The following is a 23,485-nucleotide window of genomic DNA, read 5'->3' as shown; positions in this document are numbered from 1 at the left end:
TTAAAACAAAAATGGTTTTATTTATAGTTTGATTTACAGCAGCTACTGAAGATTTAAAATTGATACAATTTTTCAGGTTAACCACTTATATCCACTACTCATAGAGAGTAGAAGTACCAAGGAATTTTTTTTTAACCCATCTAACTTGATTTATTTTAAAGTTTTAAATCAATTAGTTCCTTTTTCTTCTTGGAAAGTAAACATCAGATAACACAGGGACAGCAGAAATATCAGTACTGAGCAGAAAATAGAGCCTTCTTAGAAGCATGTTCTGAAAAATCCCAGCATAGTGGAAAGAATCAGGCTTTGGGGTACACAGCAGATGCAAGGGAGTGTTTCTGCTCACTATCCAATCACTGGAATTTGTTTTTGAAAAACATCCTTTCAGTGTTTTCTGCTATTGGAGACAGCAGCTGCTGCCAAACACCAGTGAATGTGAATAACTTTTTCCAGGAACACCAGTGCAATACAGAGGGGTAGCCTGGCCTTCTTATTTAGCCAGCTCAGTTCCACTGCAGCAGCTAGGGCTCTGCCAGGCTCTGATATTAGCTGATGGGCTCATGAATGACAGCCGCCTCTAGGGTATAAAATATCGGCCTAAGAGTGGCCACAGTAGCATTTACAGGCTAAAATAAGGAAGAAATTAACCTTCTTAGCTCCAACAAAGGACAATATTCTGCTTTGTCTCCTGCTGGTGGTTGAAGAGAGAAACCTTTCAGACTTCATCACCTTTGTAGGAAGAAATGGTATGAGTTTGTGCACAGCATGTAATCCAGAGCCAGGGATCAAAGATATATAAATGAACCTTCATCCTGCTTCCATTCAGCTTGAGAGCCAGAGTGCAGCAATTTCTTTCTGCTGACATGAAGTACTTTCTGTCAGTGAGACTATGACCAGAAAAAAACTTGGATTAATCGCTGCTTCTTCACATCACTGTGGCACTCTGGGCACTTCTTCACCATCTATATAAATAAATGCACAAAATACATAGATAATATATTAAATTTCTCTATCAAGTTTGCAATTGTCCAATATGAACTATAAGCCATGCTAGTCATTTGACAGTCCCCAAGATACCCTATCTCTTATTTTTAAAGGTGGTGTTACCAGGCAGTCATTTAACTGCTAGTAATAAAAAAATAAAATGAGGAAAAAGAAAGCCTCCCAGTGAAGTAGCAATAAATTTTACAGCAGTCATCTCATTAATTACAGCTATGACATATCTGGAAGACTAAAATACAGGAATGAGGAAATAGAGAACTGCAAGAGCTGTTGTGAAGTACAGATGTACTTGTTATTAGGAAAATCCTATCAGATGGCTGGTGAGTTCCCTGAACTCCTGCTTCCTCTTGCACAGATGAGAAGGAATCGATCTCCTGGGCATACCAGGACATCGGTGATACATGTGGTCATGACCAAGAGTTTTGTAGGGGAACCAAGTACATTTATTTCTTCCTACCACCCCACACCTTTCTTGGTTAACAGCAGAAGACTGGGTACATGAGGCAATAATTTCTCCACCCAGGTTTCAGTTTGCTTCTTCGCTAATCTGAAATTTTGAAGTTGGTCTTCAGCCATTTTTCCTACAGATGAACCCCAACTGTTCTTTTTATATTTTGCAAGTTACTGGTAAAACTAAAATGCTCTGCTTATTTCAAACATGAGATAGTAAAAAAAAAAATTTTTAACAATTAATCTTTATGAGAAACTTGCCAGCTCAGTAGGCTAAAACGATGGTTACCTACAGCAGTGGTGCTGCACAGGCTTCCCTACAGTATCGACGTTAATCATTGCAACAAAAGATGTAGACTGCAAAGTAGGCTCAGGCACTAGTATTTTGATTCTAGAAATATTAATTGAAATACCATAAATGGAGGGGGAGAGGAAAACTCACTTTACCTCCCAGTAGACAGTGATTTGTCAAAGAGCTCTAAAAATTTTAAGTGTAATATATAATTGTGAAATATTATATTATTTGCCCATATTACAGATAGTCCAAGTGAGAATAACTCAGGCTCTCTGGAAGACCTGCAAAAAGAGCATGATAAACAATGCATTTAAACAGTAAAAAGCAGCAATAGACCTCTGCACAGAAAACTAAAACTAAAAGCAGCGTATACTGGCACAGTCTCTGCAAGGCTTCCCCTAATGCACTGAAAAATCACCCAACATGCACAAGCACTAATCCCTCTAATACCCCTCCAGCTGCAGGGAATTCTGTCTGCTCCTCCAAAAGCTTCTAAAATGTTCCAAAATTGTTCACCGCCTCTCCCCACCACTAAGCTATTTCAGTAAAATAACAAAATGGAAAAGACATCACAATTTGCAAAACCCAAGTCATTGTATTTTGAATGATAGGCTGTTTAGTCACTTCCTCATAGGACTATATGCACAAAAAGTGCTTTTGAGGTGAAGAAACATAGTGAGCAACTTGTTAGCAAAGCAAAAAGATGTTTTCAAATTCATCCCAGTCAGTGGTGACAAAACCCGATGCCATCTGATGAGAGTTCAGAGCTCAGACACAACAGACATGGTTGCTCATTTCCTGCTGGTAAGGATACCTCTATCACAAACACAGCCCTTGCCACAAATGGAGGCAATTGGCTGTACAACCAGCCAATGCATGGGTAGGAATGTGGATGGAAGTACTGGGAGATGGTTCCTCTGGGATTGGTTTCAGAGAAACATGGAATAATCTTCCTGTTTGCAATCCCGTGCTCTCAACCAAGCTGTTCTTCCTCCTCATCTGCATGACTAGCAGAGAACAGTTTTGTCTCATCACTGGGAGAACTATCTCCCTCCATGAGTCCTCAAGTAATATCCCAAACTACAAGATAGTTGACTTTTCATTAACCAAACTACATTTGAATCGTATCATAAGCAAGCTAACGTATACTGAGAACCATTCATCACTACAAAGGTATGTCATAAGGTAAGAAAAGGTGACGAGACCATGTAGTTTCATGTTCTCCATAACAAAGGCTATAGAATGCCAGTCATGCTGAACCTTGAGGGGTGCTTGAACAGTAGAGCAAAAGGTCTCAGCTGGTGAGAAGATGTTTCTTACATCCCCCACACCCAACAGTTTGTTGTTCAGAGCAAGAAAAAGAAAACTCAAAAACCCCCAAACAAAACATTCTTAGAAATAAGGACTTTGATGTATGTTGTCTATGGAGAAGGCAAATGGATCACACTGTTGGTGTATGTAGAAAGACTCCAAAGGTGCACTTATGAAGGACAGAGTATCCATGACGCATTTTTCTCGAGAACTGGAAGAATATCTTGTTTTTCCTTTTCAAACAAGCTGGGCATTACACCGAACTAGCAAGAAGCAGGTTCAAAATGACAACAAAAAATGAGACAGTTCTTCACATAACGTTTGGCTAAGCTGTGGAAGTGCTTGCTGTGGGATGTGGATGACAAGTTCCTTTGTTTTCGAAGGGAATTAGACAATGTGGTGGAAATGCTTCAGAGGTTTCTGAATATACAGAAGCAACCTTTGACTCAGGGAGTTCTTGTGCTGCAAATAGCTTCAGGGCTGTAGAGATCACCTGCAAGAATCATCACCCATGCTTGTCATGTTTCTCTTTCCTAGCTGTCATTTTTTGGCCACTGTCAGAGACAGACTGCTGGGTTGGACGGACCTGTACTCTGACTCAGTACATCTGCTATTATGTTCTGATTATTTGCTTCAAACTGTATCTGTCTTTCCCTATCTTCACAAATTATAAGACTGTATTCACCTCAGAGGGCTGTGCTATGCTACCACAAAGCAAAGCTCTGATTCACCTTGCTAAGGAAAACACAGATCTTTTCTTTCCCCTGCCACCACCCGGTACAACGTGGGATGAAGTTTCACTGTAACTAGCAAGATTATTCAAGGTAGTGACTCATTTCCCCAAATACAGTTTTGTATTGGATACCTGAATAGAACAGAAAGAATACTTCCAGTTGGAAGGGACCTACAATGATCACCTAGTCCAACTACCTGACCACTTTAGGGCTGACCAAAAGTTAAAGCATATTATTAAAGGCATTGGGGCATCGACCACCTCTCTAGGAAGCCTGTTCCAGTGTTTGACCACCCTCTCGGTAAAGAAATGTTTCCTAATATCTAGTCTGAACCTCCCCTGACACAGCTTTGAACTGCTGCCACATGTCCTGCCACTGGATCCCAGGAAGAAGAGATCAGCATGTCCTTCTCCACATCCCCTCATCAGGAAGCTGTAGAGAGCAATGAGGTTGCCCCTCAGTCTCCTTTCTCCAAACCAGACAAACCCAAAGTCCTCAGCTGCTCCTCACAGGACATGTCTTCCAGCCCTTCCACCAGCTTTGCTGCCCTCCTCTGGATGCATTCAAGTACCTGAATCTGAAATACAGTCTAATCTAGTAGATCGGACTATTTTAATCCCCAGTCTAAGAGATGTGCAATCAGATGGAGTGATTAAAAAAAATCTAGACTGAGCAAGTTCTGTGATTTATCTATGAGCCATGAAAATGCACATTAACTGGGGGATTAAGGAGAAAACAAGACCTCAGAATTACCAATTTCAAGACAAAAACCACAGAACAGGGCAGTAAAATTGCTCAATATACAACAGTTCTAATTTTGTGGATTCGTAATTGTTGTTTCGTCAGCTTAAAAGTTACATGTTACTGGCAAAAGGAGAGAGTTTTTCCCCAGACACTTACAAGATGAAAATCTATGAGCTGAGATAACATAATCTCCCTGTGGGATAATAAATGCTTGCCTAACCAAAAAAAACTCCCCAGGGAGCTCCTTCTGTTCCTTCATCAACTCAAGTCTCAAGCAGCAGAGATTATAAACACATGCTAGTAAAATTCTTGTCATGACTTTCCTAGAGTCTTTTCTGAAGTGGAGTATGCCAACTGTCAGATGTTCATCCCCATATTCTTCGTCATAAAAGGAAAAATTGAGTATTCAGTGGTAATGCCTATTCAAGGCAATTGGTTTGACTGCCCAATCTGCAGCAAACATGAGATGCCTTCCTTTGGCTTTCTTGTACTTTCTTTCATATATTCCTTGTAATCCAATACTTTTGGATTTTAACATTTTTAAAGAAATATGGCATAGCAGACTGAGGATGAAATTTAGTCGAACAGCTATTCTGAATTCCATCTAGGAGATACATGTCTGAAAACATCAGTCTGGAGATTATTCTATATTTCTCTTGGACCAAGTCTGTCTTGGTCACTGTATTTTATTTGGATGTTCGTATACTGATTATTTTTGACACTTAGCTGACGTAATTCAATGTCTTCTTCTGGAGAAAAAGACCTTTCTCTGGAACTCAGAATGACTGATTATTTTGTACTTGCTTATAGATTCCCAGGTTGAAGAAATTTCTTTTCCTTCTGTACTGTTTTTATAGGTTCCTGAGCTCCATTGATTAGTAGCCTTCTTCATCACCTATGAATGTTTAGAAATCACTCCACTCTTGTATTAGACTTCCATATCCAGGGTCACAGATTATTAACACCTGGCTGCCGAATCAAATGTTGGGTAAGATGCTACCAAACACATGCACTGTGGGATCAGTTACATCCTCTTACCTAAAGAATTTCAACCACCAATTTACTCATCCAGGAAAACCAAAGGACAGGATAACACAAGAGATATTTGAGCATAAATTTAGAGTCACAGATTCACAGAATCGTTTAGGCTGGAAAAAGACCCTTAAGATCATAGAGTCCAACAATTAACCTACCACTACCAAGTCCACCACTAAACCATGTGTCAGTTCTTTAATGAATGTTTGAGACATTGACTATAATTTGTCAGACTATCACACCATGGCCCTAAGCACCACATAAACTTGTCCTAAATACCTCCAGGGATGGTGATTCAACCACTTCCCTAAGCAGCCTCTTCCTGATGTGCCTCATCTCATGATAGTGCTTTACAGTAGGTTTTTAGATAGGGAAAAATATGAAACTAAGCAAGAAAAAAAAAAATTAAAATAAAGGTTCAGATGTAAAAAGAAAACAAACCCAAACATTTTTCAAGTTGACTCCACAGCTTGTTGCCTGTGTAGCTCTAGACAGGAAAACATGTGGAGGCAGCTCAGAAGAAGATGCAAAGGTGTAAAAACCACAGCATAAGGCAGAGGTCTGCCTCTAATCACATTGCAGAACATGGTAAATAATGAAATAAGTGGTAAATCTTCCATCAGGATTTGGGTGTTCTCCCTGTCAACAGAGGAATTCTGCTTCCAGGGCTATCCACATGGTTCTCCTGAAAAGCATTAAAAAATTCACCAGCAGTTTCAGGAAAAACTGGAACCAGTAAACAAGATAACCTTTAAGAACTGTTCCCAGCATGTTTTGCAGCAAGTGAAGTCACATAATGGACATTTAAAAGGCACATCATCCTCAGATTTGCAGTTAGAGCACTGGAATCTTCCTAGAACAGGGGCAGGGAGAGGGGGAGAGAGAAAGAGAGGGAAGACATGACTAAATTCCAATAAAGACCTGTGAAATTCTCATGCATACATGTTTCCAGTGCAGTCCAGAAAACAACCATGAGCTTTACAAACTACCTTAACAGTGCAGTACCTGGCCCTGTTACATTATTTCTTTCACATGACCTCACTCAAGTCTTTTGGCGCTGCAGGTCCCCATTCAGAAACTGGGGTTACATCCTCACTTTACAAGGAAGTTGTTGAGAAAAGTCTGTAAGTTCTCAGGAAACTATTATACCATTGTGATAAAGACAATGAAGTACTTTGAGAGAACATATGCAAGTGGCAGAAAGTACAATTCTATTTAGCAAGCCACAACAATCATTATTGCACCTTAGCAAATATAGGCATGAACCAGTCATCATTTAATAGACCATCAGCATAATTCTCATTTCTATAACGTATCTTTATTCCAGAATATTAGAGAATTACATCCAAAAATCTCACCTATACCTACCACACTCTGGCTCCATCTCTAGTGGAAAAATAGGCACAGCTCCAGAGCCTGTGGGTGCTCTGATGTTACTGGTTTCTTTTGATACTTTGGTCTCTGGCAATTCAAGTTTGCTTTTCTGGTTAAAGTAGAAGGAGGAAATCTTCCTCTGAATTTTTTCTGGTGCCTCACCCTTAGAAGTGGCTGCATCTGATTATAAAAAAAACCAACAAACAAAAAACTCACACCAGCATACAAAACACTATAGTGCAGAATACAATACACAGACTCCACAAAACACAATTAGCAGTAAGTTCAGTAAGTTCTCATTGTGTAAGAAGAAAAACACAAGTTGAATAACTATTTTTTTAGGTCATGCTGCTTGGTAACAGAAGTTTCTGATACTAACACATGCATTATTACTGAAAGCGACTCTTTATATTGAAATAGTTCTGTGGAAATTCTTCCTAGACAGAGCAGATCTCGATCCACTCCTGCTCCCACACCACTTAGATGCAAAAATTCTGCCTTCACCCATAACGCACTTCACAGTTTAAAGAAGATGGCATTATAACGAATTTTTGTCTTGTTTCCTTGCACTGCCCCATCTCACATTGCCTTCTATCTTACACCTATTTTGGTTTTTTAACACAATCTGGACACGGCCAATTGCTTTGATCTTCCTTTAGACACCTAGTGCAGGGAGGCCGTAGCCCACAGCTAAGGCAGCTGGACACCACCCATCATAATAATAAAGAAGATTCTAAAATTCAGACAAATGTTCCTTCCCAACCTTGTACGTGGCTGTCTTCTCCTTTAGTGCACCAGCTCTCCAAACTCAGAGGGCTCCCTTCACCTGGCACCTGCAGTTGCTTCTCTCCCTCGCCACAGACCATTCCAGTCAAATCTTTACACATCTGTTTGAACTGCTCTTTGTGATGAGGGCGCACAAACATGTAAAACCCTGTCCAAAAGAAAATACAGTCAAACGCATAGGAAAATAAATGCCTGACCATGGAAGACTCCTTGCTTTGGAGAAGAGAAATTCTTTGGAAGCTGAACAATATCAGCCATATTGCTCAGAGTATTTTCAGATTGGTGGAACACTTGATGTTTTTATTGATTTTACGATTATGGGGTTTTCCTTGCCAGAAGACAGATGAGTAGTTAGTATTGAAAATAATCTCAACTTACCTCAAAAGTCTTCTGTTCTCTACAGCTAAGCATAAATACCTGATCCAGCCCTTCACCTGACAACTGATCTACTGAAATCAGGTACATACACGATATCTGAAAAGACTTTCTCAAAAAGGACGTTTCTTTTTACTGTTTGATTGACAAGGATTCACAACACACATACAGAAATTCTAAAAAAAATCCCAATTATGACTTACTGCCAAGCACAGACTATTCTACCACAAAGTCCTCTGAGATCAAAACTTTTGCTCAGTAAAGATACTGACTCTCTGTCTGTGGGAAAGAACGCTCAGGGGGAGATTATGACTCATGGTGCCACACAGTTCATTTCCCTCCCACTCTTCACTGTGTCAAGACTAATCTGACTAGTTAATACACCACAAAAAAACCCACCTATTTTCTAAAAATTTGGAGACTGTGACGTTTATTCAAGGTCAATGGAATACTTAATGTTATTTCCTAAAGACAACAAGTGAAACTACATCAGCATTTCCCAGCATACACTGTATGCATCATTTCCTGTGGAGGAGTTCACACCAGAGACACAGAAGGTGGTGAAATTGAGGTGCTACATAGCACAAGACAAGATGTCTCCATCAAGGTGATCAAGACAAGCATATAATCCCCCCTCTTCTTTTTTTTTTTTTTTTTTTTTTTAAAACAATAAAGCCTGATTTCAAATTTTGAAAACCTGTAGCTTCCGAAATCCTTCCGTCATTAAACCCATGAAAGGAAAAAAAACAAACCAAACCACTTCTGAGAACATAAGTATCAGCTTGAAATTTCTAGAAGATTATTATGAATGATAAGGATACTGAATTATGACACAGTTCCATAACTGCTCCCAGGTAAAGCTCTGTAGAAGAACAGTGAATCAAAAGTGTGACTGCTTATCCCAAAACCTGGAAGTGATCCAAGAGCTTAGCACCAGTGCAGCAATCAATGCTCATGAGAAAAAAATTGAGTCAGTTCAATAGTCAGCACTGTCTGTTCTAAAGAGCAATCACTAGTAGTAATTGAGGAGAAAAAAAGGTAATTAAGCCATTTGACTGAAGTTAGCTTGACTGAAGGTTAGGACTGGAATTACTGAGGTCTTATCTAATATTTTTAATGGACAATTTCTAACTGAACAAACAGAGATCTCTGAATGACATTAATTTAACATATCTTTCCTGCTGCTCCATTTTTCTGGTCTGCTAAACCAAAAGATGGGAGATGTGAAGTTTACCCATGCTAAGAGTTTTTCCTAGAAGTGGAGAATTTGCAAACTAATGACCAGTGAAAGGTTATTGCTCACACGAGATCACAGCACCTACATCTTCTTTTCAACTAAATTAAAGTGATTAAATAAAAAAACCAAAAAAACCACCTTACTTTGCAGGAGATGAAAGTCTTCTGGCCTCTCAGTGGTGAGGGCTGCTATCACTGATATCATAGCATCATAGTTATCTGTCTTCTTGTAAGCTAACAATGCTTCATAGAAACGGTTGTAAGTGCTTTTGTTCAAAGCCCTTTTCACATCGTTGAGATAGGTAGCCCTGAGGACCTGGTGGTGATCTCTCCTAGAGTTTGAAGCTTTTTCAATGTCTTTCCTTGGAGCTCGACTGGCATTGTGCCCTAAGAGACAAAGAATGCATGTGAGCAGGGCTTGGGGAGGAACAAACAGGTCACTCCTTTGTATCAACTTCTCTTTTAATTCAGAAGGGGTTTCCTGGACTATTTCAAAGTGGTAAAGCCAACACTGCCTGCACAGCCACACACCTCCCTCTGGCATGGCCTTGGGCAGAGCCAAGACCTGCACCTGGAAATGGCAACGGAGCAAATTAATTCTCAGGATCACTTTTAGCATCTTCTGGAGGCTTTTTTGATCTTTTAAATGGAGAAAAGTGTCAGACAGTCACTAGGGAATGAGAAAAAGGCGACACAGAAGACACTGTGCATGGAGGTCAGCAATAAATCAGGTTTTGTGATATACTGAAGGAGTAGAAGCATTTTAAACAGATGGCTTAACCAACTCTGCTGGCCTGACACATGGGCAAGTAAACAGTTGAGAGCAGTTTTAAAGAATAGATTTCTCACCCCTTATTAATAAGAGGAGAAAAGGCGCGCGCGTGTGTGCGTTTCCCAACAGGAAAACAATGTCAAAACCCCCCTAACCTGAAACAACACACAGGATAGCACAACAGAAGGTAGGAGCACAACAGAAGGTAGGAGCACAACAGAAGGTAGGAGCACAACAGAAGGTAGGAGCACAACAGAAGGTAGGAGCACAACAGAAGGTAGGAGCACAACAGAAGGTAGGAGCACAACAGAAGGTAGGAGCACAACAGAAGGTAGGAGCACAACAGAAGGTAGGAGCACAACAGAAGGTAGGAGCACAACAGAAGGTAGGAGCACAACAGAAGGTAGGAGCACAACAGAAGGTAGGAGCACAACAGAAGGTAGGAGCACAACAGAAGGTAGGAGCACAACAGAAGGTAGGAGCACAACAGAAGGTAGGAGCACAACAGAAGGTAGGAGCACAACAGAAGGTAGGAGCACAACAGAAGGTAGGAGCACAACAGAAGGTAGGAGCACAACAGAAGGTAGGAGCACAACAGAAGGTAGGAGCACAACAGAAGGTAGGAGCAGCTATGAACATCCTGCTAAACTCCAAGTGAACTTCTGTTCAAAATGTCAGTCTTTGATTTGTGATACATTTTAGAGGAAAAAGTTCTCATGTGGATCTTGTAGGCATGCAAATATGGATGAAGTATATGATAAGAAACTGATTTAAATTAACCAGCTACTTCTTTTGGTATTTAGATCTTTATTCCCCACTAAAGAACTTTAAAAGAAGTTAAAGAAGATAATTAAGTTTTAAAAGATGGGCTTAGTTCAATTTCCCGACAGAGGAAAAACTTGGGTGTGAATTTTATAATCAGTGTCTTTTACTGCATATCATACAGCTTTCTGACACTTTCACAGGAGCATACTCTACTTAAGGAGTGAGCAACAGAAATAATACATGCATTTATTGCTATTGTTTTCTCAATTCCTTTTAGTGGAAACAAGTTTCTGCAAAAATAAATCTCATGGACCTCAGGACAAAATAATCACCAAAGATTCTATTCTGTTCAAATGTTCTTAAAATACAAAACAAAACAGGAAAGCAAATCAAAAGAAATAACGTGGCTTCATACATGAAAAGCTTTTAAAGCCTTCCAGTAAACATCGGCTTTTTTTTTTTTTAAAAAAAGAAAGGATTAGCCTTTGACTATTCTTTACCCTCTAAAGAAAGACTTCTAAGCTGTCCAACTATCCTACTCATTTCCTTGTGAGAAATACAAAAAAATTCCCAGCTGTTCTCAGGAAGATCTTTAATCAAATGGTAACTGAGCCTTTGACTTCAAAGATAAATACTGGACAGTATGAGATTAGAGGGATGCATACAGAGATTACGTGCAATTGTGAGAATATGTTTGAGAGTCTGTTTCTGCAGAAAAAAAAAAAGACTATCCACACGAGGAGTGTACACATTACCCATAACAAAACAGGAACTGTTTTCTTCTTCGTACCTGGATTCACATTGACCTAATCTAAAATGGCATTCCTTAAATGGCTCTCTTTCATGAGCCCTGGACAAACAGGAAGCCCAGCAGTCTTGTGCTCAACTCACCCTTTCCCTCACTGACGTATGCCAGCTCAGTCTCTAGTGCAGACTTCTGGCTTTAGTTGGTTTCTTTCATATCCACCTTGATTTAATTTATTGGCTTCTGTGTTTTGTTTTGTACAATGCTTGCTGAAAATTCTGAATTACCATCACTCCTACCTACAGATAGCGAGCCACTGTGCTAGGTGAACACAAAAATCATCGGTTCCCACCAGAATTTACAGTCAGTGATGAAATAAAACAACACGTATTACCATGGGACTGTGTTTTAATTTAACATGAAGGGTACCTGCACTATTCAGACCTGCTGTCAAGTGGGATCCTCCCCGGTTCAAGTGGAGGCCAGGGTTTAGCTGAGCACACGAGTCCTTTGAGAACACAGTTTTCTGCTGACTCCGTTTTTCTTCTGTTAAATCAAACCAGTCCGTTAACAGTGAACTTAGGGAAGAAAGAACATAGAATGGTGCATTTCAAAGCATGCCATTCTATGCTGAAAACACTACAAGTTGTAGATGTATTTCTCTGATAAGAGGGGATGAGCTAACACACCACTTTTTTTAGTACTTTATTGTTCCAGGGTTTCAAAGATTTCACAAGCTCTCTGAGGACACGATTACCCTCTATTCACAATTCTGGTGGCACTATGTGGGTAGCAAAGAAGACACAAAGTTTTAAAATCCACAGACTAGATTCATGATTTAAAAAGATCTGTAAAATCCCCTTTTGAAATAAAATGGCATCATTACTAACTACGCAGTGACTAATGCTCAGGCATCTGCATATGCTCACAGGAAGGCAGGCAAGAGGATCGTGCAGAGCAGAGACTTAGCTCAATATTGATTAAATTAAATTGCCTTCCATCCTTGCATTTCTACATTAGATGCATCTTGCTCCACGATTGGGTAATGTCCATCAAACCATACAACTGCCTGCAGAGTGCTGAAACAAGCTCCTCACCTATTTTCTTGGCTAGTATCTCTCTCTCTTCCCGCAGGAGGCTGTGCTCAGGTTTGTAGCCACAGCCCACTCCAGTCAGATTGCAACATGCTTCATCAAACTGTTTTTTATGTTGAGGTCGAACAAACTGGTAAAATTCTTTTATTAGACAGAGGGAAGAGGGGAAAAAAAAAAAAATTAAAAAAAAAAAAATCAGTCCACAACAGGTAATAAATGCCACAGAAACCTACAATGGCAGGACTTCTAGGTTAGGTAACATGAAGATAAAAAAGTGCAGCTAAATAACTTAAAATCTAAGTGTCCTTATCTAATATTTATACAATAAGCACACTTACAAGTTACACAAAGGTCAGCTATCATGCAAACTTCCAGCAATATTATTACCGGCAGGCAATAACTATAATTTTTCACTGTAAATATGAAATAGCTTACCTCTTGGTGAAACAGGTACTTACAGCAAAAGGTCATAAACTGTGGGGTCAAAGTATCTGCTAGGCTGATACGTTGAATAACTGACATACTGTTAATTTTTCACCTCATCTTACTTACCATAAAAAGCTTCCCAACCAAAAGCCTAAACATCAAATGAACTTTAGGTTTCAGGTGCCTGCCACTTTCGAAAACTAGACTTAGGCCTTAATTTGGCAATCAAATATTTTCTTATTTATATATATAGTAAGATCAGCAAATTGTGAAACAGACTGTGACTACTATTAGTACTAAGTGGTCATACTGAGCTTCCCATTCCTTAACTTTAAACAATTTACAAGATGCATAACGATGCCTTTTTATTTTAGTAGATGAAAAAAGTCACAGAAAAATCTGCCCATTTGCTCACAAGTTGAGAGGGAAATTAAATTCACAGAGAAAACAGTCTGTTAAACTAGAAGAGGTGTTGGTGGGAGTCCAGTTCCTGTCAATGCAGTTCTTAAAAGCCAAGAAAATACAAACTAAACCAGTAAATATCCACGCTTGCCCAGATCACTTGCTTTATACTCAGCATTATTTAAATAGATAATTTCTCTAGATATTCTGTCTACTTATTTACTGCTTTAACACTGAACCCTTATGAATGCATCTATCCAACTCACACAACCACACTCTTGATCTTACCTCCTAGATCACAGGGAATAAGCTATACTACTTTTAGGCAAAGTTTAAAATAACACGAGCTTCCATGGAATGTGATTTTTTTTCAGGCCTGTCAAGATGCAAACTAACATATGATAATTAGATTGAGAAGATTTTCTGTGTGATCTGGGGATATAAAGTGATGAATGTTCATGATTATCATCCTGATTAATCTGTACTTCAAATCTAAACCACTTACCTCTGAAATACCCAAGTGTCTTCAAAAAAGACAAAGGTCATGTCATATAAATATACTAGGGAAGTCATCATACCTCGTAACAAGACGTGCTTTTTTTCATCCTCTATAAAGAGAGCGCTCATTTGGGATAACATAGCATGGAAGTCGTCTGTCTTCTTGTAGTGCTGAAGAGCCTTAGAGAAGAGATCATAGTTCTGTTGGCTTAGGGTGTCCTTCACCGTTGCGATGTACAATGTAGCTCGGGCCTTCTTTGGCTCTGTCAGGTTTGCTTTCTTATCAGCTTGCTGCAAAGACAGGTGGACTTTTCAGTAAACGGTATGACTTGAGGAGTTACTCTCATGTGAATTCAGATAGAAGCAATATATTTACAATTCCATCAGCACACAGAACAATGAATGCTTTCAACTAACAGGTTACTGTCTCTTGCAATTATGGTAGTCACCCATGTATCCACGTGCTGTTTCCACTCCCCCCCCCCCCCCCCAAAAAACCCCAGCTTCAGTACCACAGAACAAACATACCTATTTCTAAAACATTAATCCCTCTAACGTCTGTGAGCATTCATTCCCTCACAGAAGAAGAGCAATGCTATTCACATTCTGAAAACTGACTGCTTCAGAGGAATATTCCTGGAGAAGGCAGCCAAGTCTCATTGCACAATTCTCTTCTTAGGAGAAGGCTTAATAAGAGAGATAGCATTTACTCCAAACCTTGAGGGCTAGGCTGACTCATCATGGTATCAGATAGCAACAAATTGCAAACACAACTTTCTGCAATGAACCTGCTCCCTTCCTCACATCTTAGATATTATCAGCTTCAGGATCTGTTACTACTTTTATCAGTTTCGTTTGCTAGGTGACTGGAAGTCTGACAGACAGCACCCAGTTATGACAGTACCTTGGACGACTACTGGCACACACAATCATCCAGGAGATTCTCATGAATTTATCATGATTCAAGCAACTAGCTGCATATTGGGCTAACTGAGTTTGGAGACAGGGCAAAACAATAACGTAGAACTGCAAACATAACACGCAACAATGACGCACCGCACGTGGGGTTAGGATGTGATCGCTTACCCAAACAAAACCAGTCAGTATATACCATTTGAGGCTCTACCAGCAGCTAGACTAGATGATCATTGTAGGTCCCTTCCAGCTGAACTATTCTATTCTATTCTAATTAAAAAAAAAAAAAACCCAAACAAAAAACCACCTACCACACCTGGTCAATGGGAGAAGATGTTCACAAGGTAGTCAATGCCAGAAAACAATTCTTTTCATCTACTAGCCCTACCTGGACATGTGCTTGATTGGGTCTGTGATGTCTAGATTTGAGAAAGAGCATGACAGAAATAGATTTCAGACGTGCACTGACAAATATTTATAATGTGGAGAAACAAACATAATTGTTCTGGCATCAGTTGTCTGTCTGCCTGGAAATTTCCAATTCAAATTAAGGCAGTCTACAGATCAAAGGGATGGCACAAACACATGAAAAAACATACTGTATTGCTGACTAGCTTTATTTTCTTCCTTCCTCCTTTCTGCTCATCTGTTAACCTCTTCTCATACTGAAGGGAAAGTGTTGACAGACGTTGTGCCTGTGAAGATTAAAAGAAAAGAAGAAAAGTTAAAAAAAAAATGCTTTTCAAAGTTACTGTCCATTTAGTTTAGCCATTTCCAGTAGTAAAGCTTGTTAACCCAGTTTGTGACACCATTCAAGAAAGTGAAAGAAGTCAACCTAAATTATTGCAACAGACCCTGGGACACATACATGTTTCTAGAAGGCAATCACTTAGTGGACAATTCAGAAGAGACCAAAACAGAGGAAATTAAAGACAAAATTAGTCTTGAGGGTGCAGATTCCCGATTAAGCAAAGCTGGACTTACAGCTAACTGTTCCAGGGTAGCCCTGGGAGTGTACACATACCTGTGTGTAACTGATGCCTCATGTGCCCCTTCACCTTCCTGGCTGGAAGTACTTCTCTTCTGAAGAAAACCTATATCAGGCTTTTTTGGGTTACTGAGAAAGGAAGCCTAGGCAGTCTTGTAGAAAATATCAGGGCAGGTAGGATGAGACAGTAGCAGAAACACTTGTGGGTTGACAAACTTTTTAGCCTCTCCTATTCCCAGTAACAAAGAATTGCGCTTATACTGCAGTGACGGGGAATATTGGTATATACAAAGCTCCAAAAGACAAGTGACCAGGCATAAGCAAGAAGAGTGGAACTGCTTAATAGCAGAGTCTCCAATATTAGATCAAGCCAGTATCAACCACATTAAAAACAATCACCTAAGTAACAGAAAAAAACTGTGAGATAGCCCCATATTGCCAGTTGGTTTCTACATACCTGTTGAGAAAGCAGGTATGTGAAGTGATTTATTTCTTTGCTCTTGGCCAATAAGAGAATTTCATAGCAAGCATGTGACTATCAGTGCATTTACAGAATAGTGTTGTTGATTTGAGAGAGGAACCAGTGAAACATAACAGTACCCCTATATATTCCACTGTGACTTCTAAATATGTCTATTCAGATCATGAAGCTTCAGAGTCAAATTTAACTAAATACAACTAAAACAACAACACTAAAAATAAACAAAACCCTAACCCAATAACCTCAGATTCGCCAGTTTGTAAAGTTGGTTGCTGCTACTCAGAAATACAACCTTCAGTGCACTCATAACACTGCAAGAATACTGAATTCCAGAAAAGCCTGACCATGATTTAAATGCACATTTAAATGTATTTTATTTAAGCATCATGCAACAGAACGAAGAATTGGAATACAAGCAGCAAGTCAAACATTTATGATACATGCCATAAGTCAGAAAAATGAACAAAAACATGTTCTTAATCCTGGACTATGTAAAGGCACCACCTTGAATAGCATGATCCAGAAGAAACAAGGCTTCTGAAAGACAAGTTTTCGTAAGGCATATCTCACAAGGAAAACTGATTAAGGGGAACTGTCAAATTATTCTTTAAATGGATTGAGAGACTATTTCTTGTATTTTGAGATAACAAAGGCTTGTTTTCTTCTTTTTCACCCCAAGCAAATTGTTTCAGAATGACAGCAGCTAAATTTCCATTATTTAGGGAACAAGGGTACAGTATAACCTTGATAAAAGAAAAAATGGTAACACAGATACTATGATGGATGGGGAAGAAAGATATGAAAGCACACCAACCCCATTATCAGTCCAAATTCAGTGCTTATTAAAATCAGCTCAGTGCTAGACTCAGAGTGAAAGCTGGCTGCCTCAGAGGCACTGCATGTCTCAGGACTACACTCTGCACATCTCTGGTGCCAGAGGTCATCAATTTAGGTGCAGCACACGATGACCGCACAGTTCTCTGCAAGCCACAGATGAGTAGTAAATGCCAAATATAGAAAGCGGACACAAGCTGACTCACTGCCAAGCCATTAGGACCACCAACTTCTCTGACTTAAGGAGATGCTGAACTATGCTAAAAGCAGTGCAGCTGTGTTAACAAGACACTAAAGCTGAGTTACCGAGTCCCTGGAGATGTGCCAGGCTTTCCAAAGAATAAGTTCTGGTATCTGTGACATGATGGCCCATGCGTGATGGAGCCAATTTCTCAATCAGCTGCACACAAGTTAAATATTCTCTATCCTTGTTCGTTTCTCCAAGTTTGTACATTCCCTCTGTTTTGTACATGCCTCCAGCCATCTCCCTTAGGCCTCCTTGGATATTTCCCAGATACTCCTTACACCTCCACGCTTTCCCTTAGGCATTCTTCCCCTAAGCCAACTGCTTAGGTATGTTGCAACAGGCATTCCTGGAGTCCACACACTTAGTTACCAGCCAAACTGAGTCTGCAAGCCAGGAGTTTAATATTCCTGCTGATGGTAGCCAGGTAAGGGAGCTACCCCACCAACAACTGCGAACAGGGATTTTGGGAAAGTAAGAAGAACACAGCCTAATCACTGATGTATTAAAAATACCAATCCAAGAGGAAAGAAAGTGAGCAGCACAGAAGCAGGTTTGTTGATCTTAATGCAATAGTGGATTTTTGATTCAGATAAAATATTCTGCAAGTCTGCAATATTCACTCTCTGAAGCAAATCAAAGATTTTCACCTGAAAGTGCAATTTTTAATTCATAAGCCCTCCTCCCACCCTTTTTTTAATTCAATAGCTGGTCACATACCAAGTGCTGACAGATTCCACCCAGGAGGAACCTCTTCTTTGAGAGCTCTTTGCTCTCCAGAGAGCACCATTAATTTCCAGGAATCTACATGGTCAGCAGCTATAGAACACAGTACAGGCACGTACCTGTTGGTCATCTAGTTGAATGTAGCAAGAAAACCCTTTAATTAAGCTTAATTGTGAGAACTTGTAGTTACCAGTGCCAACTACAGTTAAGTTTTTCTTGAAAGACAGTTGAACTGGTACTCTTAAATCAATGCTAAACTTACTTTACTTTTGAGCCTGCAATTTTTACTTATGAGCAAGTATTTTGCTACACCATTGCCATTACCTTTTCCTCTCCCGACAAGTCACTTTCCTCCTCTGCATCTTCACTGCTCTTCTCATTGCGCTCCAATGCATCCAAGAGCCCAACACATTGTCTTCTAGGTGAGATGAGCTCTTGTTCATATTCCATGCATAGGCTGGATGCTCCATCTCCATTTACTGGCATCACAGCATAATACAGATGACAAATTAATATTCCACATTCTCTCTTGCATTTTCTTTGACTTAGTAATACCTCAAAATCTTACACAGCAATCCACAAAGATGTGCTGGTTTATTTCATCTTCCACATCTTGCAAAATTGCATTATATGACTTAGTAAGAAGACTGCTTTAGTTAATCACTCCCAAAATTGCTCAAGCATTTGTTCCATAATGTGGTGGACTTCTCTCAAACTTTTCCTTAAGTGGTGGTCATATTTAACCTCCAAATGGCTTAGGATCAATGGAAAAGAAAGGTCTTACTGCAATGGTTGTCTGTCTAACTATTTTAGCTTTATGGATTTCCCCAAAATTGAGTTCCTGTTTTTAAGAGATTCTGGCATGAAATATGATTTATTATTTTTAAACAGGACAAGTTTGGGTTTTTTTAAAGCCTACAATTCTCACAGTATCAATACCTATAAGACATAGTCACCCTCAGGTCCCAAGAATGCATATTCTCACTAATCAGGATCCAGGTATATTTGGTTTTACATATAAGAATTTAGAGCTGTAGGTAGTGTTAAATTAGTATCAGTTTGCTACTTCTAGAAGGTGTTCTCTTCAAAATACATTTCCACTACTTTGTGAAATCACTTCAACAGTCAGTTACTAAGAAAAGTGACTATATTGAGAAGAATGGAAGTATATTACACTATAAATTAAAAAGTCAGTACAAGAAACTCTTTAGCCAAAACTATGATTACATGTGCAGTTTGATGTTACAGATGATGCAATGCAATTGAAAATCTATATCAGAAAAGGCAATGCAGCTTCTTCCCTTTACCTTCAGTCACACATTCCAGCCCATCCTCTGAGATGGATCTACCAGTCATGTGAATGAAAGGTAAATTGGTTCAGCAAGCTCTGCTTGCTCTGCAGCTGCACAATAGATGGATTCAAATCAAGGGAAGGAGCATAAGCGCACGGTTGGAAATTGAGGGAGGAAAAAGTGGTGGCCAAAGTAATCCCTTTCAACGACAACTTGCAGTCACATTGTCTTAGATCTAATGTGAAATCACCCACACGCTCAGTCATAACTGTTTTGGAACCACAGTTTTAAACACAACTTCATTGTTCTGTTCCAAAACAGCAAGCAATCTAGAATGGAACATTCTGAAATAATATCTGACATGAGAAATACTTTTTATTCTTTGGCATTAGCTAACCACAAATTTTAAAATGCTGTTTTGTTCCAAGGTCAATGCCCTCTTTCTATTTTCTTAGTCAGACTACTGTGTAAGAGTCATTTATACAACAGGATGGAAGAAGGACATATGAAAGTCAGTGCTACTCAGAAACAGACTTTCAGTTCTTACTTTTTAAGCTACCTATGATATTCCACCAAATGCCTCCTGTTCTGCAGGACACTTTCAGGCCCCATCTGCCTCTTTGCTCTGTAGTTGCAACAGGTTCCCCCATTTTCTACTGCTGAGCTATGTCCCTTCTGATCAGACTTTTACATCAGTCTTTGAGCTCTCCTTGCTTTCTCTCCCATTCCAGTTTCTAGTCTCTTGCTCCTCCTTTTTTGGTTCAGCTTAAAAAAAAAAAAAAAAATGTTTATCTGCAAGAACCCAAACCTACCTTTTCTTTTCCTCTTCAAACTGGGAACATGGTCATCCAAGTTTTTGGCTTTTTTCAGGGAGAGGATCTGCTCAGATGAAGTAGATGGTACCGTATCGCTTTCACTTAGGGAACCAGCAGAGCCAGAAGGGCATTGTGGCAGGGGTGGGGGCATCTGCAAGCAGTTTACAAAATGTTAGTAGGCAAAAGCTACTCTTCCACTCCACTTCCTTTGCAACCAAAAATCTCAGCAACAACCCAAAGACATCTCCTTTTTCCCAAATAATCCCCGAGGCAAGATTGTTAAGGCATTCTGGCTTTATGTGCTTTTGAAAAAAGGACCCAATAACTAGGAAGTGACACAGACAGATGAAATGTAGAAAGCAGGCTTAGCATTGACCTGTTTAACAAAAAAAAGGTCATGAGCCTGCTAAAGAACAATTGCTTCCTAACACTATCCCTGCAACATAGCTCATTCTGGCAAAGCACATTGGGTTGTGATTCTTATTCACCATGAAACTCTCATTTATGATCAGAAAAGATCATAAAGTCATCCAGTATCATCCATCTGTAACTTAATATTTTGAACAACTTGTATTTGGCTAAAGCATCTTCCAGGAAGTCAGCCAAGTTGGCATGTGAAATTGTGTTTATTTTAATCTTAATCTCTGTTTTGGGGACAAAGAACTCCTCATGCTGGCTTCCAGCCCATTTCTTGTTATGACTTTCTCCAGTCAATTAGAAGTCGTTTTACAATATTACTATTTAAATCAAGGAACTACTACTGAGAAAAAGAGCTTCTTAATGCTAAAAGAGAAGCTATATTAGTACAGATGACCCACTGATGAACTGTAATAACTGATGGGTTTGTCTCACTCTTTATACCGGTCAGCTTCGATTTAAATTTAAGAGTTTGACTGATTCTTCCACACGTATACGCTCTCCCTGAGGGTGAGGTAGAAAGCTTTTTGCTTCTGACATTAGTTCCAGTATTTGCACACCATCCAATGAAAGCTGTGTTTATTTAGGAGGAACCAGAAGAGGAAGTTATTTTTGTGACCTAACCTAATGAGTCGCCCAGCATGACAACACATCCTCTCCCAGCTAGCTCTTCAAGAAAGACGAGGTGTATCTCCTTTCCTGTAAAGCTGCCAATGTGTGGAAGTGATAAGTGACTGCGTCGCATCTCTCACCTGGCTTAGTATTTCCAGTCTCCAATACTATCAAGAAAATTTGTTGGTTGTTGTTTTTGGTTTGGTTTGGGTTTTTTTGTTGTTTTTTTTTTTTTAAACCACTTACAATTTCTTGAGCAACACGAAAGAAGACAGAGACACTTCGGACTGCATGCCCAAAGTTGTCATAAACGTTCACGTAAGGACGGACCCATGAAGGCAGCTTGCCTCTTACATCACTCGTTGTGAACCTGTGTAGGATTGGAAAAGGAGAGAATTATTTGCCAGCTTGGCCTAAATGAATTAAACAAATGCTAGATCAGGGTCCAAAATTACAAGGGAGGAGCAGCAAGACAACAAAAGATTGAAACAGTGCAGTAAATATAACGGGGTGATGTCTTCACTCAGGAGAAAAGGGCTTTGTTGATACCATGTACCATGCAATCAGCCAATTCCCATCCTTCATCAATAAAATCTATAACTGTGCAACAGCAAGAGTAGTACTGAACTGTGATGCGCTCACTGTCCCCAGTTGAGCCTCAGCATTGAAGGCTATCAATTAAACTCTTATTGCCTATTATATACATATTATATTAATGTTATATTACTGATAGTAATGCAATATTAACATATTATATTAATTTAGATTATATTTTTTCAGTAATATAATCTTTCCTCATTTTCATCCCCCTCCTCTCAAAAAATTGCAGTGCTTGTGACTGCCTTCTCAAATGAGAGATGGAGAAAATGCAAACCCATAAGTTATTATCACATAATTTCCAGTAGCATTACAAACATGAATTCGGCAAATTAGCTTATTTTGCATTAATACCATTAATCTCTTTCTGCAGCTCCCAGACAGTACATTTTGGGAGCAGAAGATAACAATCTAGTTATTATCTTAAAGTAGTGCAGTATTTATATAACCTGTTATATAAAATAATTTAATTACTTATGAACTGTAGCTTTCCCCAAACAGTAACATCAGCACATTTATATACAAAATACCAATACCCATGTTGGGATATAAAGATGTTGATGTATGTTTATGTTCTAGAACCAAGGTTTTACCTGTGGTCACACAGGAAGATAGCACCATAGTCTTGGCGATGTCTGATGACCCTGCCGATGGCCTGATTAACAGCCCGGGAAGCTTGCTGACTGTACCACTCACGTCCAGATAAATACTGCAATATGTGGGAGGAACAATCAACATTACTTACCAGGTAAAATTTAATCACTGTGCTGTACAGTCACTATTTCTTTCTAAATAAATAAATAATAATAAAAAAAAAAATGTATCCAACAAGATCTACTGACAAATCTCTAAAAGCCTAGGAAAACCAAATATAGGTTGACTCAAATGTCACACCTGACTTATGGTGCACAGAAAACTCAAGTAGTAATACCCAACTTGAGGAGCTATTTAGTGTATGATGCACTGACAGCTTTGGTAGTACAATAGACTCACCATATTATTTAAGACCTAACAGCTACCCTGCAGAACAATAAACTGAATTTATAATGCCATTCATTCTCATGCCTGAAGCAGCAGGGAAAAAAAAAAAACCAACACAAAGCAAAACAAAACCCAAAAACCCAAAACCAAACAACACCTGCCCCTCCAAACCACCAAAACAAAAATCCCCAAACCAGCCAGCACAGGCAATTCTTCCTGCCCATCCTCTCTCTGGATGAAATAATTCCCTTAGAAAGACAGATGGATAATGCCTACAAAGATTTTGACTGAAACTTTAATTATACCATTTTTTGAGCCTATATTTGATTGAGGCCATGTCACTGGAGACAGAATTTGGAACCCTTAACATTATTAAAAGGAAAAGGTGACTGTATTTGTGACAAACTCCCAAGGTTGTTTGGTTTTTTCATATTCATGGTCCCATGAGGCTGGAAGGGTAACAAAAGCCAAAATCCACAGAGACAAGAGGGAGAAACAATAACACAAACCTGCAAACAGCCAACAGTGAAAAGTTGTCC

General features: G+C 39.3%; 1 protein-coding gene across 7 annotated transcripts in view; it reads right to left on the bottom strand.

Annotated features, from left to right (window-relative positions):
• RTEL1 (regulator of telomere elongation helicase 1) overlaps nt 1-23,485 on the bottom strand; it is a 52,771-nt gene continuing 29,286 nt past the window's right edge. For 2 of the 7 annotated variants that reach the window (XM_052784415.1, XM_052784376.1), the window contains exons 24-36: nt 22,559-22,674; nt 21,615-21,738; nt 20,337-20,490; nt 18,557-18,711; nt 15,559-15,654; nt 14,125-14,335; nt 12,722-12,859; nt 12,054-12,170; nt 9,487-9,729; nt 7,709-7,879; nt 6,940-7,125; nt 6,321-6,424; nt 1-962 (exon numbers count right to left, since the gene is read on the bottom strand). In XM_052784415.1, coding sequence (XP_052640375.1) covers nt 888-962; nt 6,321-6,424; nt 6,940-7,125; nt 7,709-7,879; nt 9,487-9,729; nt 12,054-12,170; nt 12,722-12,859; nt 14,125-14,335; nt 15,559-15,654; nt 18,557-18,711; nt 20,337-20,490; nt 21,615-21,738; nt 22,559-22,674 — 1,890 coding nt within the window. In that variant the 3' untranslated portion in view covers nt 1-887. Of the gene's footprint in view, nt 6,211-6,320; nt 6,425-6,939; nt 7,126-7,708; nt 7,880-9,486; nt 9,730-12,053; nt 12,171-12,721; nt 12,860-14,124; nt 14,336-15,558; nt 15,655-18,556; nt 18,712-20,336; nt 20,491-21,614; nt 21,739-22,558; nt 22,675-23,485 lie in introns of all 7 variants that reach the window. The other 5 variants (XM_052784385.1, XM_052784404.1, XM_052784393.1 and 2 more) reach the window with 5 other exon arrangements.

This window comes from Harpia harpyja, chromosome 1, assembly GCF_026419915.1.
Source record: "Harpia harpyja isolate bHarHar1 chromosome 1, bHarHar1 primary haplotype, whole genome shotgun sequence".
NCBI lineage: Eukaryota > Metazoa > Chordata > Aves > Accipitriformes > Accipitridae > Harpia > Harpia harpyja.
The sequence above is the reverse complement of the archived record's forward strand: the minus strand, read 5'-3'. Positions and strand labels throughout refer to the sequence as shown.